This window comes from Acomys russatus, chromosome 17 (genome assembly GCF_903995435.1).
Source record: "Acomys russatus chromosome 17, mAcoRus1.1, whole genome shotgun sequence".
In the NCBI taxonomy this organism is placed as follows: domain Eukaryota; kingdom Metazoa; phylum Chordata; class Mammalia; order Rodentia; family Muridae; genus Acomys; species Acomys russatus.
In genome coordinates, this window is record NC_067153.1 from 25,333,407 (window position 1) to 25,352,580 (window position 19,174).

At 44.9% G+C, this 19,174-nt stretch overlaps 1 protein-coding gene across 1 annotated transcript in view; it reads left to right on the forward strand.

Moving 5' to 3' along the window:
- Positions 1-19,174, forward strand: part of Anxa13 (annexin A13) — a 75,454-nt gene that overhangs the window by 43,533 nt on the left and 12,747 nt on the right. Inside the window, exons 3-7 of the mRNA XM_051160519.1 lie at positions 943-1,018; positions 9,829-9,923; positions 12,542-12,712; positions 17,580-17,613; positions 17,717-17,796. Of these exons, the coding sequence (XP_051016476.1) occupies positions 943-1,018; positions 9,829-9,923; positions 12,542-12,712; positions 17,580-17,613; positions 17,717-17,796 (456 nt within the window). The remainder of the gene's footprint in view (positions 1-942; positions 1,019-9,828; positions 9,924-12,541; positions 12,713-17,579; positions 17,614-17,716; positions 17,797-19,174) is intronic.

A 19,174-nucleotide genomic window follows, 5' to 3' on the forward strand; every position in this document is an offset into this window, starting at 1 on the left:
CCACTGTCCCATGTGTGGTTTGCTTTTCACTTCCTCTGTGCAAGGAGAAGAAGAAGAGTGAAGGGGATGTGGACCCTAGGTCCTAAGCCAGCTTCACTGAAGGAAATACACAGATGCCTCATGGACATCTGAGGAAAGGCAAAAAGTTGAGAGAACTCAGGTGTACTCAAGACCACTAGCTTCAGAATGGCAACTTAACCTCCTACCTTAACATCTTTAATCTCCATCTGTCTGCTCTTATGGCTATCTGTTATTATGCAAACTATATTGGTTTTCCAGTTTAGTACTAATGGAAGTGTCTTTTTAAAATAATTAAGTAAAAACAAAGCACAGCCTTATTATTATTAGGCAAATAATGAGGTTGGCTAAGTAAAAGAACACAGCAGTGTATGCTCTAGCCCAGGACTGTGCTCCCCCAAGAGAACTAAAAGCTAAAACCTACTCTCTTGTCAGTTCACAAAGAGTCACCAACAAACTAAATGATGTCCCTCCTGTGTGGACGGCACTGATCCAGGCCAGCAAGAGAATCTGTAATAAGATTCCCTCAGCTTCGGCCAGCAAATCTGTTCCCTGGATATACTTGGCATATCCATCGTGGAGGCCAGATAGTCCAGGGACACTGGCCCACTGTATCGTGCTTTGTTTGAGAGGAGACGACACGCAAAGATGGGTAGCTATGAAAATCATTTACCATAGAGTTGGCCAGTGCAATTAATTGTACTTGAGAGCAGAGGACTTCTTTCTCCCATGACTACCCAAGGCCAGCTGGTCCCAAGGAGTACCAGCCATCTCTCTGAGACCAAAGCTTCCCCAGGTGATTTCCACAAACACCCACTTGTAGAGTGGCATCTGCCCTTTGTTTGGATGATGGTTTGGCCCAGCAACACTAATTTAAGAATATCTGCATTATTCACCTCACCCTTTGAATTATTTCCTTTCCAGGCCAAAGAGAGAAGCCATCATGGTTTTGATGCAGATCGAGATGCCAAAAAGCTGTACAAAGCCTGCAAAGGAATGGGTAGGAGAATCATTTTGTTCACTTATTTGTCTTTGAAATTGATTAAGCTTGACGTCATGACCAACTTTCCCATAGTGACAGGAAGGTGACCTACCTGCCATATGTTTTCTAAGCTAATTCGAGTTGATCTCTTCTCATGATCTCTTTATTTGAGGTCTCATAGTTTCATAAGGGCTCGTTACTTTTGAGGGTATTGGAAGAGCTAATCCCCGCTTGGCAGTGACAGCCAGGGGGAATCAGAGGGAAGCCCAAAGGTCGCAGCTTCCAGCTCATCCCCTGCTCTGGCTTGTTTCTGCTGTCATCTCTGGCAGACAGCTGTCAAGGAAAAGCCTTGCGTGATGCCTCAGGATGTTTACGCCTGGGTGTTGCTGAGTGGAAGGGAACTCCAGGGGACTTTCCAGGCAGCTGAGACTTTCCTGGTGCTCAGTGGTGAGCTCCAAATGCCTGGCCATGGCATGGAAACTAGATCACCTAGAGTTCATTTAAAAACACCCGGGTGAGCACCTACTGAATGCCAAAGCATAGTTCTCAGGCCCGTTTTGCATGGGACCACAGAACGGAGCCAGCATGCATGTTACTGTGTGACCATTGCCCAGCTCAGTGTCACTTATCCATCATCATCCTGTTCAGTCTTCTCAGCAAGCCTGTAAAGTATATGCTATTATAAGGACTGACAGATGACAAAGAAAGGCTTGATATTAAATATTTGCCCCCAAATCATAAAATTACAAAACAAGAGTGGAGCTGTTAGACACTTGGCCATCTGAGAGATCTCTGATTTGCCTGGAAGTGTAGAATCTTGCTTCCAATGACAAGTACACACTGAAGCAAAAACATGTCACTGACATAATTTGCCTTCAAGACTTTGTGTGACAGTCCTGCCAGGGCAGAATTTAAATGTCTAAAGTGAAGCTCTCCAATAGTCACAACAGTAGGCTACATGATCACTTTCTACTTTAAAACTTACTTTGGGATAAGGGCTTGCTATATAGCCGAGGCTAGCCCCAAATGATGGCAATCCTCCTTCCTCAGTGCTGGGCTTATAGGCATGTGATACCACAGGCAGCTTTGCAAGCTTATTCTGCAGCTTTGTGTGGTCAAGAATGATGTGCAAGCCGAAAACTGGTGTCAGGTGTCTTCTTCCATCACTCCTTACCTTGTTTTTTGAGACAGGGTCCCTCCACTGAGTCTGGAGCTCACTGATTGGCTACACTGACTGCCAGCAAGCCCAGGGACCCTCCTGTTTCTCAGCATCGATAGTCCAAGAGTGCAGCACTCTTACATGGGTGCTGGGCATCTGGATTCAAGTCCTCGTGTTTCCACAACAAGTCATTTACCCACTGAGCAATTTTCCCAGATCTATTTTTTTAAGATAGGGGCTCATGTAGTCTAGGCTGGTCTTGAACTCATTATTTAACTGAGGCTGGCCTGAACTGACCTTACTGCTTGTGCCTCCAAGTGCTGGGACTACAGGCAGGTACCACCATGCCCAAATAGTAAAATAAGCCAAATAGTAAAAGAAAAAAATTATGTAAGTTGTATTATTTTAATGATACAGTTTTTCTTACCCCAATTTATATAAAAATATCATTTTATCCCAATATTGGCATAAAATTACGAGTGAAGTATTTTATATTCTGGGTTGGGTTTTGTTTTGTTTGTTTGTTTGTTTGTTTTGTACAAAGTTTCTGAAATCTGGTGTGCACTCTGTACCCACAGAATATTTGTATTTGCATCAGTCACCCTCCAAGTACTAAATAGCCATGAAGGGTCAGTGGCTGAATGGGATGAATGGAGGAGGGCTGGAAACCCCACACATAGTAAAGCTAGCATGCACTCCTACCCCTCATCCACCAATGCAAGTCAAAATTATAATGCTCCATAATAAAAATGATAAGTTTATTTCTCCAAAGAGTTTAGCTTGGGGCATTTGTACATCCCTGGTGACTTATGATGCTCTAAGTATGCAGATAGATAATCTGGGTCATGGGCAACTCCAAAACAGTCCCCAGCTCCTAGGCACTGAACCCTCCACCAGCTTCTGCCTAGGCTTACCCTTTGTGGAGTTATCGCCATCAACTGACCCCATCAAAGAGAATGCCTTAATAAAGAGTACATGGACCAGCAGCCTCTTAGACCTCAAAGCCACTGGAGGTCAGCTAATACATGGCTTCTCAAGTGTTCAAAGGTGCAATAGTCATCAAGGGGTCTTGAAGGAACACAGGGAAGAAGGCAACTGTCCATTTTGCATTTCCAATAGGTCTCAGTTAGTAAGAACACTGCAGAGCCTGGGACCACACCTTAGGATCAAGCTTAGGCCCACCAAGGTACATAGAGGTTAAACTACTCAGAGCATGCTTCTTGGCTAGATTTCAGATCCTAGCTTTTATCCCAGCACTCTTTCCCCCACACTATCTGCGTGCCATGTACAGCACCATTGGTAACCCTTAAGCCACTTTTTTAAAAAAAAATTAATTTATTCACTTTACATCCCGATTGTAGCCCACTCCCTTGTCTCTTCCCAGTCCTACTCTCCCTCCTCTTCTCCTCACTGCCATCCCCTAGTCTTCAGCAAAGGGGAGCTCTCCTTCTTACCAACTGACCCCAGACTATCAAGTCTCTTCAGGACTGCCTGCATCCTCTTCTTCTGTGGCCTGGCAAGACTGTCCTGCCTGGGGGAAGTGATGTCCCTCAACAGAAGAATGGGTTAAGCCACTTCTGAACAGTGAGCTTGGATCCAATCAAATCAGCCTGCACACTGAGCAAGCCCAACCTGTTCTCCATCAGGAAAAGTTGAATGGAGGCCTCTAGAAGGGTGCAGCCCCCCAGAACCCAGGAGAGTAGCCTTATCCTTATTTGGAAAAGGAGTCTTTGCAGATGTAGTTGAGTTAAGGAAAACAGCCCTCTGGGATACCTGAGTAGATTTAAAATCCAATGACAAGTGTCTTTAAGAAAGACAGAAGAGAAAGATGGTGGCCAGTCTGGGGACACATGAAGACAGGTGGAGAGTTCTCTCATGTAGTCACAGGTCAGAGAACACCAAGCAGCTGGGAGAACCCTGTTGGCTCAGTGACTTCAGACTTCCAGCATCAGAACGGTGGTGGCACAAGTTGTGTTGTTTGAAGCTATTGACTTAGTGGCAATTGACACAATAACCTCTGGAAATGAATGCATTGAACAATCGAAAGCAGGTGGTCCCCTCAGGCAGAGAGTAATCAGCCCCAGGCATTGTTTCATTTGCCTTCCTTGTGCCCTTCTTCCAGAAGAATTTAGAGGCAGGGCATCCCAGTGTGAGGATGTGGGGCAAGACCCAGGAACATAGATTTCTGGGGTCAGCCAGGTCAGTGTGGACCGGCGTTTCTGCTACCAGAAGCCTTGTTTATCTGACACCTGGGACCTTGTGGCCTTCAAATGCTGAGGCTCCCTTCTGCCAAAACTCCAACCCCACCCAGTTGCTTTCCAGAAAATTGCTGCAAAAGTGTACCACAGATGATGGCCACGGCTACTTCCAGGCTGGCGACCACTCTGGCTCTGACAATGCTATGTAATTACTCCCCTCCGGGGTCTGGTATACAGCCAGCACCATATAGCAGGAGGGTTTTTATTTTTTTAAGTCTTTCCCAGAACCACTAGGGACTGGCCCGAGTACCTCAAACCATTGTAAATGTTTACAGGAAAAGTCTCAGCAGCACAGACTGCTTATAAGACCCATGGACCATGAAATGTGGAATGAGGTCACCTTCCGCAAATTGCTTCTTCATTGGGTTGTAAAAACAACTCCCAGGATCAACCTGAGGCTTGTCTCGAATGGCTTGAGGGACATCTGTGTGTCACTATCCTGCCTTTCCTCCACCTGCAGGCTGGTGTTGAACCATCTACAATGACTGTGCTTTCCTGTGTTTGTATTTTTTGCCTTTCGTTTTGCTTTGATTTTTCTTTCTTTTATTTTTAAGTGGGGTCTTATTGCATAAACCAGGATGGCCTTGAACTCAGTGCAGGTTGATGTCTAACTTGTAATCCCTCCACTTACCTTAGCCTCGCTAGTACTGGTACTACACGGGTATGCTTATATGTCCATCTTGAGAGCTCTCTTAATTAAAAACCTTCTAGCAAGGAAAATCTAAAGAACTAGATTTTTTTTCCTAATATTCTCAGTTTCTCTGATTATCCAGATGCAGGTTGCATGTGGCATCGCAGTATAGAACATTTTCTATTAGCCCTTGTTATGTACGGTCCACTCGAATATGGCACACAACTCACACACCAATGCAGAGACAGAGTTCTATCACAATGGTGCTCAGATTCCCCCCTCCCATTCATACATATAGATACGCACTCACTCATTCAGCAAGACATGAACACAGACAAACACCAAAAGCCTTCTGTGTAGATACAGCAGCACATGAACACCCTGCTCCCCACGCTACGTGAGCCCCAGAGCCAGTGAGGCTGGAGCACGGGAAGGACGCAGATGAAGAAAAGCCTGGTGAGGTGAGTTCTGAACCTAGACAAGTAAGTGGCAGTGACAGTGAGGCTCAGAGATAAAGGTGTTGCCACGTAGAGGGAACGATCCAAAGACCCAGGACTGAGGAAAAAAAGCGACGCTTGTTCTAGTAGCTGCAAACTACAAACTCCCTCACAGCAGATGGCAAGGACTTGGAAGGGGGTGAGTCATAGGATGGACGCTAGTGGGTCCTGCGGACTCCTCTAAGACCTTTGCCTACACAAAGGGACCTGTGTTGAAAAGTTGGAGCAGAGAACTAATTGGCTACATAGTGAAAGGAAAGAGGGATCCATGGATGAAGCCCAGGTTTTCACTGGCCCCAAACAGTGAGTGTACCCAATAGAGGCAGGAAGGCACGGGAGGATCTAGGCTCTGAGTCTGAAAGACCAAGGCCCTTGACAGGGGCAGGAGCAGCGCCCATGGAAAGAGGGTCCACCAAACTGACATTTGAAGGATAGTTAAAGGAAAAAGAAACCTTATCTGAGGTGAGCCTTCTGGCACTCAGACATGTAAACGCTACCCAGGTGAAAGCCCCAGAGGAAATGAGGAGGGGCGATGAGTAACAGGGCTGGAGCCAAACTAGGAAGAGGCAGACAATTCACTCCTGCTATTTTGGCAAGTGAGCTCATCCTAGGCTTTTTCTCTTCCTCTAGTTGGACTCAAATAGCTAAAATCTTGGAACTGGAATTACAGAGGTGGAAACGGTGCTTGAGATGGAGTGAATAGACCAAGAACTCAAAGCTAGTGGCTATGCCGGGGCTCTCTCTCCTATGGGCTGGGCTTCTTCATCTAGGTTCTGGCTAGGTCCTTCCAAAGACAGTTCTCAGAGTTGATGCAAAGCCAAACTGAAGAGAAAGCATCCCAAGTGTTTTCCGGGCTCCATTTTCTTCCCTTCCTCCTTTCCAACCAGTTCCTGTCCATTTCCCGTTCACGACCGTGATCTGATTTTTTTTTCTTGCTCCCGACTCCTCCATCAAATCAGTCAGCTCCATTTACTGGTCCCCCAGGATCCCAGTCTCTCAGCAGGGTAGTCCTTAGCCAGCGAGTTCATTCACTCAGCTCTGGTGAGCAGGCACCTTGCCAGTGTCTGACCCCTGCAACTGAAGGTCGTTACCAGCAATGTCAGGACTCTGCAGGTTTGGGGTCGTGGAGGGAGGTCTCACACATTACTGAGCAAGGCAACTGTATTCATGCCTTAGGCTCTCATACTGACGTGCCAAAAATTAAGTGGCTTAAGACAATGGAAAGGTGCCGATCCCACAGTTCTGGAAGTCAGAAGCTCACCATCAAACAGTTTGTGATACACATTCTATTTCTACAGACAGTGGCGGTGGCCACTCCTGAAGAGGCAATGGACTGAGTGGAAGAAGTATTAGCCCAAAGTCACAGGAGCTCAGCATTGTGTCACATCATAATTGAATAAATCACCACAGGACAGTGTAGCCCATACTTTACACAGAATATGCTAGAACACCATAAGCCACTGTGTAAAAGAGACTCAACTCTATGTCAGACGCATCCCACTTCCCTGAGGAGTCAATAATCTATAGCAAGGTATCTGGACCCCCAACATTTGACTTTCCCAAAGGTTTTGCCAATACAAATATGATTGGCTTAGTATTTTCTTCTTGTTCAGTTTATTTGTAACCCTTGTTCTTTCACAAAATACAAGTTCACATAAAATCGTAATTAGTATGTGTAAATGTGGTGGACCTGGCAGAACCTTCAACCCTCCCACGCTCCCAGTTATGGCCCAAGCAAGATGCATGTGACTGACAATATAACAGTGTCCACTGTCATTGAGTGACACTTCCCAGGGCCTAGCATTGACCTACAGACAAATGTCATTAGGAGAAACTAAGGGAGCCCTGGGTTAGTCATGCCAGAGATGGATCTAGAAGAACAGCTTAAGACCAAATTGCAGGAAGTCTTATTCTACTTTGGGATTCTGATCCAAACCTAGGAGTCAGAAAGACTCATTAGTGGCATTTAGATTATGGGGTGAAAGGAGCTGGAGGCTGCAGAGATCAGTGCCTTGAATCAGGGAGACCAAGTGTCAGGTCCTGGCAGTGGCATCAGAAGCAAAGGAAAGGCCCAGATGAAAGAACTAGAAAGGGTTAAGTGGCCCAGAAGCAAAGGCAACAGAGGTAGACCCCTTAGGTAACTTTGGATTTTCTGACTAAGGTGATGTCAATGAATTAATTATGGAAATGAATTAATAGTGCAGATAATAGACATAAGAATTTACCAAATAAGTCTAGCTAAGCTACACTGCAAGTTGAAATGCCTTGGAGAGCCATGAGAATGTGGCCACAGGAAGCTGGAAATAAGATGGGAAGTCAGAAGAAAAGAGCTAGGCTAAAGGGGCTGATCTGGAGCTCACCTGAACATAAGGAAGGGCAGTGGCCATCTGTAGGCTCAGATTTCTTAACCAATATATTTTATTAACAACTTAGTAACCGAGGGCACGTCACTTATAACCCAACTAACCAAAACACTAGGAAAAGAGGATTAAGGAACACAAAAACAAAACCATAAGGATATCAGTTCTGAGGAATGATTTTCCTGGCGTAATCAGCAGGATTTCTTCTGCTGGAACCTGGAGTAACCAGAACCCGGAACCTCAGCAGGAGCCGGAGCCCCGAAGCCTTCCCTCGAGCAGTTCTCTCTAGGAGCGTCTCAAAGTGGCAATGAACAGCCAAAACTATCCGAAGTCTCCAAAAGCCCTGCCTCCAGTTCTGGGATCATTTATATATCTCCTCCCAGAGTCTGTTCACAGGATCTTTTCAGCTGGCAACAATCAAGCTCCTGCATGAGATGGTTGGTTTTCGAATGGATTAACATCACCTGCTCTCTCACAAGACGGGTCCGATCCCACACTTGGGATCCTAAAAAACAGGTTTATCTCTTTTTCAGCCATCTGAACAGGAAGGCCAATGGGAAGCTGAGCAAAAAGGGCAGGGAAAAGAAGGGCCAGCCAGTGCATGATGCTGAGAAGAAGATGGGGGTGGGGAGAGACTAGTGGGAGGCTGGGGGTAAGCTAATCACAATGCTTGAAGCATTGAGAGGTATATGCAGGAACCAATAAGATGTTCTTTCCTCCATTTCATCATCTATCATTAAAATGTGAACTAGATGAGCTCACAAGTTCCTTGTATAGATCACAGTTGCTGAGTGATGTTGTGGGACAGGCTCTGTCATTGGTGAGCATCCCCTGTAGGATGGCCTGAACACAAGCACCTCCATGGATGCGAGGCAGGGCCAGGTCCTTGGGCATATGTGGTGCATGATGTCTGTGACATACAGTTTGTTGCTGTGTGCACCATGGTCCCCTCTCTTGACTCTCTCTTTTCAATCTCACATACCCTTGAACTACATGACCCCAACTCGTGGGTGAGGAATTAGAGCATCAAAGTATTTATACACACATACACACACACGCACACACACACGCACATGCAAGTGCATGCACACACACAAATGAAGTCTATGGATAAGATCAATATTCTGTACATTTGGGCTTCAATCTTATCTGTTCAGTACCCAGAAGAAAAGGAACAAGCCACTTCCTTATTAGGTTTTTAAAAATAACTTTATTGAGATATAATTCACATACCATATAAACAGGTCAATGCTTACTACTTTCATAGATATATGCAACCCCACCATTGTTAATTGATTTTAGATGATGAGACTGAATACATTCAGGGTGGCGTGGCCATAGACAGTTGACTGTTTTTCAAACATTTTCATCTCCTCCTACTCCTGTCTAGTCTATCCACCCCCAACCCCTAACCCACTTTCTGCCCTCTGTAGAATCCCCTATTCTAGATTTTCATATAAATAAAATCATATAGTATGTGGTCTTTTGTGACTGGCTCCTTTTACCTAGCATAACAGTTCCAAGGCTCCTTCATATTCTTCTGTACTCTAGTCCTTCTTGTGACTCATCAGTACTCTATTGTATGGATGGCCCATGTTGTGTTTAGCCATTTGTCTTCTGGTGGACTTTGGGATGTTTCTTCCATTGGCTGCCTTTAAGTTAGGAAACACGCCAAAGGCATTTCTCTTTCCATGAGTGCCTCTCACTGCCCCGCACACAAGGGGAGGTCTTCATGGATATTTGTCTGAGTGGCAAGAATACGGTTTTCAGCACAAGACAGTTAAAGCCACCAGATCCATCTAGTCCCATTCTAACCTCTGACCCCTTCTAAACCAGACATGTAGTTTCTTCTGGTCTGGATAAAAACACTCTCCATCATGTTTCTTCATTCCTGTGGCTTTGTTTCTATCTCTTGCACTTCAGGAACGGATGAAGCAGCCATTATTGAAGTCTTATCCAGCAGGACATCGGAGGAGAGGCAACAGATAAAGCAGAAATACAAGGCAAAGTATGGCAAGGTATGCAGGGCTGTGCCAACCTTGGCCTTAGCCTCCGCACACACCCCAGGAGAGAGGACACAACTGAAGGCTGAATATGGTCTGACAAAGGGGCATCTGGAACTTGTTTTTAAAGAATTTTTCTTTATTTATTATGTATACAGTGTTTTGCCTGCAAGTATGCTTGTGTGCCAGAAGAAGGCACCAGATCTCACTGGTTGTGAGCCACCATGTGGTTGCTGAGACTTGAACTCAGGACCTTTGAGAAAACAGCCGGTGCTCTTAACTTCTGAGGCATCTCTCCAACCTTGGCATTTGGAACTTTTAATTGACTACACAAAATACTAACATTCCTATGTCAACTTAACACCTATAAGTCAATGCTCTTTAACTCATTTTTAAATTGATCTTTTTATCTATTGCATTTGCTCATTTTTCATTCAATTTGGACTAATTCCATATAATAACTTAGAGACGAGACAGTAATTTGAAAATCAATTCCCACAAGTGGGGTTTTGTATAGAAATTTTTGTGTGTTCAGCTGTCTTTGAGACCCATATTTTTTCATAAATCACTGGTACAAAAATGCTTTAAAATTATTTCTTTTATTTTTTGAGATAATAATGTAATTACATCATTTTACCCTTCCCTTTCTCCCCTCCAAACTCTCCCCTATAACTATAATTGCTCTCTTTCAAATTCATGGCCTCTTTTCATTGTTGTTAAATACATACATACATACATACATACATACATACATACATACACGCTCATATATATATACACATATATACATGCTCATAGATCATATGTATACACACACATACATACAAACACACACACACAAACACACACATATGGATGGATATATATTCTTAAATACATAATGCAACTATTCATTCTGTATCATGTTACTTGTGTGTATATTTTTAGGGCTGAGTATTTGGTACTGGATAACCAACTGGTGTGCACTTCCTTGGGAAAGACTATTTATATGTAAAAGTAACGTACTTAGTGGACTTTTTAAGAACTGTGTATTTTCTTTCACAATTTAACACATATATCTTGAGTATATCCAACCTAACTTTTATGCCTCCCTCCTCCATATTTAATTTTTGTTAAAAAGGAAAGAAAGGAAAAAGCAGGACCCATGCCCAAGTCTTCAGTAATCAAGGCCAACATCTATTCCCAGAAGGCCAGTGTCATAATGAGGCTGTTTACTTATATACCAAATGGTCAATGACCATGGTGTTGTTGTTGTTTGCTTTTGTGTCTCTCTTAATAGTCAAGCTTGTCAATGTTATTTTTTGTGAAAGCAAGTGAGTCTCCAGTTTGCTGCATTGTGTTGAGGTAGAACTTTCATCCATTCCTACATGCATGCCTAACTCTAAAGTATCCCCCCAACTTACATTTATTGCTAGCTCAACAAAACAAGACACCTTATGCTCTTGTCCCAAACACAAGTAGATGTGGGCCTAGGGACACTTCCCTGTGCTGAGCATCTACTGGTCTTTAATGAGATGCTTCAAAAACCTAGAGGAAGTCAAATAATCAACTCTAGGTCTCACATGAGCTGAGCTCTGGCAACAGCCATACCAAGGTACCAAAGCTGATTTTCAGAGACGCCAGGACAAGAATCAGGTTTCCTGAACCTGCTTCTTAGGCTCAGAAGCATATAAAAATACCATATTTTGATGGAATAACAATGTAGTTGTAATATGAATAAATTAATTAAATAAAAATATACCATATTTGTTTTCATGCTTGGGGATCAAAAGACTGAGCAGCTGGGAGTTCTCTGCAATCCCAAACGATGCCAATCCAACGTGAAAAATAAATGTTTCAGGCATTTCTAGGGACCCATAATGGATGGTACTGAGAACGGCCTGGTCCTGCAGGATGTGGTGTTAGGTGAAGCAACTGTGAGACATGGAGACATGACGTCACAGTCTTCTTTTAGCCCAGCAGATCCCTTTATGTAAAATCTTCTGCCTTTTCCCCACCAACCGAGAGCTTAGAGATCTATCAGAGAAATAGCGGACTTGTGTTTTCTCAAAAAAAAATCCAGGATAGAATAATAATATTCTTGCATACTATATCTGAGCATGAATAATTTTTGAGCCTTGAATGTGGGCACTGTGCTGAGTTTTTCGTGGGTTCTCATTCCCCCAACAACCCTATGACATAAGTCTTGCAATCTCCCATATAAAAACACCATCAGTGGAAATTGTTGACTCTTTTCCAGCTAAATGTTTGGGGGCAAATTCTTCATTATCTGAGGTTTACTGGGTGGAGATAATGTGATTCATCTGCCAGGGTTTTCAGGGATGTTATGAACTTCAGCTGATAAAAGCTCTCTGAAATCTAAAATGCTTTGTAAATGTTCTCACTGTTTTAACTCATCTTTGAGGGCTCCGGCCCTGAGGGAGATGCCCTCTCAGCCAGATTTCGGGGCAGGGGAGAGATGAAGAGGCAATTGTGGTGACTACTATCCTCAAGATGGAGTGGCTCTTGCCCAAATGATTTCTATGCATATCTAGGGCAGGTGTCCTGGCCCTGAAACTCACGTAGTAACGTAAGCAGACAACCACCTTCCTCTCCCATGACACTTTCAGACAACTGCTCTGTGCTTCCTGCAGGACTTAGAGGAGGTCCTCAAGAGTGAACTGAGTGGAAACTTCGAGAAGACAGCCTTGGCCCTTCTGGATCGCCCCAATGAGTATGCTGCGCGGCAGCTGCAGAAAGCTATGAAGGGCCTGGGCACCGATGAGACAGTACTCATAGAGATTCTGTGTACAAGAAGCAATAAGGTCAGTCTCACTTGAGCCCTTGGTCCCAACGCCCAGAGGACAGGCCATTCATGCATCAGAGATGGCTGAGCCGCACTGGAGGAAGCTCACCCTCTACATGGTATCCACAAGTAGGCAAGAGTCTGGGCAGAAATGTATCTGCTAAGCTCACTCGGGAAGAACAGATCTGTCAGTCCTCTGGAGGTCAATCTTCACCTTGCTGCCCCTGGATTGACAGGAGAGCTATGTCAACCTAGGTTTTCGTCTTTCTAATGGATGTGGTTTGAATTCAGGGGGCAGAATTCTATTTTCTCAGCTTCCAGTCTGACCTTGTAAGCCCTCTGCTGTGAATATCAATAAGTAGCAAGTATGTTTGAGTCACTGCCTCACACATGGCTGTCACCGTAGAACAGAAAGCTTCAATAATGGGCAAAGGTGGGGGGTACCAAGGATTCCAGTGAACAAGCCCTGTGGCCACTAGCATCTCCGTGGACAATTCTGTATTAGTTGTCTTTTGTTGATTTTCTTTGGGGCTTGGGAGTTTTCGATATTGCTATTTGGCTTTTCTTCTTTCTTGGTTTCTTCCTTCCTTCCTTCCTTCCTTCCTTCCTTCCTTCCTTCCTTTCTTTCTTTTTTGAGACAAAAGTCCATGTAACCAAGACTGGCCTCAAATTCTTTATGTAGCTAAGGATGACCTTGAACTCCTAATCCTCCTGCCTTTATCTCTGAATGTTAGGATTATAGGCATGCACCACCAGACCCAGATCAAACCGAGGCCTTCATACATGTTAGGAAAGCACTCTACCAATGGAGCCACATCCCAAGCCTGACCCTGTGTCCTTCTATCAGCATATCTCCCCACTTTGCCCTTGCGAATGCACCACACTCTAGAAGCTGCGCATTTGTTAATGTGCAGGCACAAGCCAACTTGTCTTTGGTTCCCCAAGCCAGGAGGGTTGAGAGTAAGATTCACGAATCATCCTTAGAGACACCCCTCCCCACTGGTTTCTCCACAACCACCAGTCCCAGTGCAGTAGGGAGGATATGGCAAAAAAAAAAAAAAAAAAAAAACAACCAGGAAATCCCAGCATTCTGAGGCTCCCAGGGGCCAGTGGGGTGGGGTGATGTGGGGGGGGGGGACAATGGCAATGGGTAGAAAAGAGAGCAAGAACATCGGAAGCACTGCCCTGCCACCATACGTCGATATAATGACGTGACACCCTGATGCTGGCCTTCTGCTTCTGCTTGAGGCTCAAGTCATGTCCCCACAGAGGCACCATGAACCAAACCACCACAACAATCTCCAGTCCTTTGGATCTCTGGGTTAATAAACCCCCTCCATTTCTTTCTCCTTTTTTTAGTGATGGGAATTGAGCTCAGAGCCTACACCAACCATGCAAATGCTCGGTCAATGAGCTGAGTTCCCCAGCCTTGTAACCTCTCCATCTCAAGGAGACAGGGTAGAACCTCAGGGGAGGAGCAGCCCAGACCTTATCTGACGTCACTCCTTTTTCTCCGTTCATGCCCACCCTTCCCAGAGATGCCAAGGTCCCTGCAATGAAGCACCTGGTGATGTCAAGTGCAAGCAGTACCTGCTTTTGTAACCCTGTTACCTTCATTATTCTTTTCTTAATTTTAGCAGGGTTCCTTTAAGATCCAAGCAACCAGAAAAGTTTTCCTTTCAAGCAACAGACCTAGTGATTTAACAAAAAGAAAAAAAAAAAGAAAAGAAAACACACACACAAGTCAAGAGAGGGAGGGGTTGGGTTCAGACAGATCCCAGGAGTAGCTGGAAAACACAAGGTGAGGGAGCTGCATAAACAAAGTAATGAGCAGCTCCTACCACCTGGTCTGCCTCTCCCCCCCTCACACTTAACACGCCACAACCCCCTCCCCACTTGGTGCCCTCTGCACACCTGCTCTTCTCTGACTGTGCTTTAAACTCAACTTATGCGCTGGGGTACCAGGAAATGCCTGTTCTTAATCATTGCTGGCTTACTAGTACGCTGAGACAGCTCTGAGGTCGGCAACTTGACACAAAAGGATGTAAAAAAAAAAAAAAAAAAAAGCTTCCTGCCGGGACACATTCTAGAGGGCAGCTTGCACTGCTGACCCAGCAAGTTGTTTAAAGCATAGGCAGGCTGGAAACCACCTAGGCAGCCACCATAGGAGGCTAGCCAAATCAACTGTGGCCTATGCTAGAAATGGATACTTCCTATCCCTTCCAAAAAAACAAAAACACTGATGGTCTGTGTTAGAAAATGGCTGGATCTCCAAGACAAGAGGGAGTTAAAAATCAGCCACAAAACAATAAGCACTCTTTCCCACAGTCTAAAGGTATGATGTGCACAAAACAGTTCTGGGAGTTCTGTTGCTAAGGTTCCTTTCCTAGGAGAGACATAAACAACGTCTTCCCCTTAGGTCCCAGTGGCAAACCAAGTAATGCAGTTCCACAAAATTCACTCTGGGGAATCAAGGAGTTTATTAGGCTTACCCATAGAGCAGTTGGTGAGGGCTTACAGGCAGGAGTTTGGGTGGCCTTAAGGCAGCCACACTAGAAGGTCTGCACTGAGCATGGATGCCCACTCCCCCATGGCTACATAGATGAAGTTCCTTTCCCTAGTCCCCCTTAGCCTATATACCTGTAGCCCTCTCCTTGGCGTCACCATTACAAGCAGGGCAGAATTACATATAACTGATTGGGAGAAGTGGCTGTATATTTAGGCAAAAGTCCTAGGACCCTCCACACCCCTCTTCCCATGAGGGAAGGTCAAGAGTCAACAAAGCTCAGCTGTGATGCTGTTTTGTAAGTGAGCATAGCTGCAAAGTTACAAAGGTGGTTGGTCTTTGGCTTGGGGAATAGTACAGTAAGCATATATATAAGTATACAGGACTGTTATAGACACCTGCAAGATACACACTGAACTCTAACCTTGGTTGTTTGGGAATAAGGGGAACAAGACTGGGTTAAGGGACAGGAAAAATACTAGCTATTAGCTATGATACTTCTACCTTTCTATTTTCTTATTGACAAGACATCTTTGTAGCTATGTCTGGGATAAGGTATGGTATTTTGATACATATACAGTGTCATGGCCAAGTTTGAATAATGGGCGAATACATCACCTTAAATATTTATCATGCCTTTATGGTCAGTGTTGGCCCTATTCTTTTATTACCTATTTCAATGGGGTTTCTTATAGCTCTACCTCCATTCCACCAACCCCCAAGACAAGGTAGGGGAGAAAAGTTAGTGGTGGAATGGGGCAGATTCCCTTTAGGTACTTCTGGCTGGTTAGGGTTGTCGGGTTCTTTGGGGCAACACCAATCTCAGTCATCAGAATATCCAGCAGTCCAGCAAACAGTAAATGAACCAGAAGCCTTTTCTCTTCCTCCAACAATCTCCTTGAAGCGTGTGTGTGTGTGTGTGTGTGTGTGTGTGTGTGTGTGTGTGTGTGTGTCAAAGCAGCCTCCTCTCTCTCTCTCTCTGGCCTTTGATATTTATCCCCTCTCTGAGTCCTTTGAATTAAACTATCTTCATGCCCCTCTCTGAACCACAAGAGGCTGTTACCAGCTGGCAAAGACATGCCCCACACAAGGCAATTATCAGCTATGGATAAACTAGAAGCACCCAGTATTCCACACTTGGGATTAACACAAAAACGTGTTTACATAACATAACTGAGTTTTTAAAGAAACCAAAACTTCCACTACAGGTGAGAGCATTCAAGATCCTCTCTTTTAGCCACACTGAAATGCACAAAATATTTTTGTTTACGTCAATCGTCCTACTGTGCACACTAGAAGGCCTCACTACTATCTCACTGTGTTTCAGTTACCTTTCCATTGCTGTGATAAAATACCATGGCCAAGAAAGAGCACGTCATAGCAGGATGGGGATATTGTAACTCTTGGTTCCAGGGGCATAAAAACCAGTGATGGCAGGAAGGCATGGCAGCCCAAGCCGGAAGCTGAGAGGTCACATCTTCAACTACAAACTTGGAAGCAGTATATAGAGTGAGGCTATAAACCTCGAAACCCTCTCCTAGTGAAGTGCTTCCCCCCATAAGGCTGCACCTTCCCACAGCCCCCACAAACAGAGCCAACAACTGAGGACCAAGGTTTTTTTTTTTTTTAGTTTTGTTGTTGTTGTTGTTTTTGGTTTTTTGAGACAGGGACTCTCTGTGTTAGCCTTGGCTGTCCTGGACTCGCTTTGTAGACCAGACTGGCCTTGAACTCACAGTGATCCACCTGCCTCTGCCTCCTGAGTGCTGGGATTAAAGGCATGTGCTACCATGCCTGGCTCTGGGGACCAAGTTTTTAAATGCCCAAGTTACGGGGGGACATTTCTTACTGGAAGCACCACATGCTGTAACTTAGTACCACTGGCCCCTCTGCCACCCTTACTTTCTCCAGCCTTTGGTAACCACCATTCTACTTTCTGTGCCTATGATGTTAACTTTTTTATACTCCATAAGTGAGTGAGTTCATAACTTTCTGTGTCTAGATTATTTCATTCAACATAATATCCTCCTGGACCAACCATGTTGCCACAGATGACAGAATTTCTTTCTTTTTATCAGTGAATAGTATTCCATTGTATAAATATGCCATATTGTTGCCATTTATCTGGTGATAGATCCCCCAAGCTGACTCCACTTCTAAGGACACTGTATGCACACACTACTTATGTGTTTGAAATGCTTACACAGAGAGAACCACTTTATACTCACAGACTTCACATAAGCCTGTGCCCTGCTCTGTAGAGACAGTCATCTTAAGGGAACATCACAAAGGCCTCCTGCACCTGAAAGCAGATGTCTGCCCCATCTTCCTGTTTCCTATTGACTCACAGCCTAGACATTAATCCCTTCCATCATCTTCCTAGGAAATCGTCGCCATCAAAGAAGCTTACCAAAGGCGTAAGTAGCTTTTGTTCTGGCTTTGGGTTGAGTCAGTTTCTTTTGAAATAGCACTGGGAACTCAGTCATCCACTTTCTCCTTTTCCTTTCTCTTCCTCAAAAGTATTTGGCAGAAGCCTTGAATCTGATGTCAAAGACGATACAAGTGGAAACCTAAGAAAGATTCTGGTGTCTCTGCTACAGGTGAGAACAAACAGGCTTTGCCTACTTCATGATCTTAGGAATAAATGCTTAGCAATGTGCTATTGTTACAAACAAAACAACAACAACAACAACATGCCAAAGGAGAGAAGTATTTACTTATAATCTTAGAGAAGGGGTCAGGGAGACAGCTCAGGTGCTAGAGTGCTTGTCTAGCATGAAGGAAGCCCTGGGTTCAATCCCCAGCACCATGTAAACTGGGAGTGAGAGTTCACATAGGCGCTCCCCGCACTTTAGAGTTGGAGACAGGAGGATAAGAAGTCCAAGGTCATGCCAGCCTGACCTGTAGGCACAACAAGATCTCAGACAGAGGAGTGGCTCTTTTACGATCTGGCCCTTCTATCCATAGCCCTAGGGCTCCAGACAGACAGCACCCATTTCTCACTGACAGACATCCGTCCACCACCCTCCCTATTTCACATCTCCCACTTGGGCACAGTGACAGCAGAGAACATGAGTGTGTAGGTTTCACCCACAGAAGGAAGGATCTTCTGTTTAACTGCCCCAATCATAACAGCTCTCAATGCATCATGGCCCGTTTTCCATCAGTGTCCATGGGCCAAGGGTCCAGATATCTGTACGTGAAGTCCTTCATGGAGGGTCTCACTGGGGTAAAATCAACTTGTCCGCATGTCAGCCACCCAAGGCTCAGGGAGAAATCTGTCACATCATGGGCCCTTTGCCAGCATCAGTGTCTTCTTGCTATCTGTTACCCAGAGGCCATTGTGAGATCCTGGGACGTTCTTGAGAAACCTACTGCATGCCCCTCCCCCCTTGCCACCACCAGAACAGTTTATAATCAGGCGGCCTGCTTTCTCCAAAGCCAGCAGCAAGAGTTCTTCTGGGACTTCCACCTCTGATCTTGAGGAACTCTCATCTGGTTAGGCCATTGGGCCAGGGGCCACCCAGGATAGTTTCCCTTCGGATTTCATTTGCCTGATTAGAGACCTGGGCTACATCTGCAAAATTCCCCCATGCTATCTGGCATGATGTCATTGTGAGATCATCCACACCTAGGGAAAGGGGGTTATAGCAGGGGCCGTGTCACTGGGGTCATTTCAGCACTCTGCCACCCACCCTGGGATTTCTTTAGACTGCCATAGTCTTCCATGACCAACTTTCAAAGTTCTTTGGCATTGCCACTGAATTTGGTATATGAGGAGTAGGAATACTTGTTCCCTACTGGATTCCAGGTCACTGCTAGCTTTCACTGGATGGTGGATTTGATGAGAGACCTTTCTGGGGTGGGAGAAAGAGAGGAGGAGGGGGGGAGAAAGAGAGAGACAGAGACAGAGAAAGAGAGACAGAGAGACAGACAAAGTCAGCCACATAAATTAAACTGTTTTCGGTCTTTCCCAAA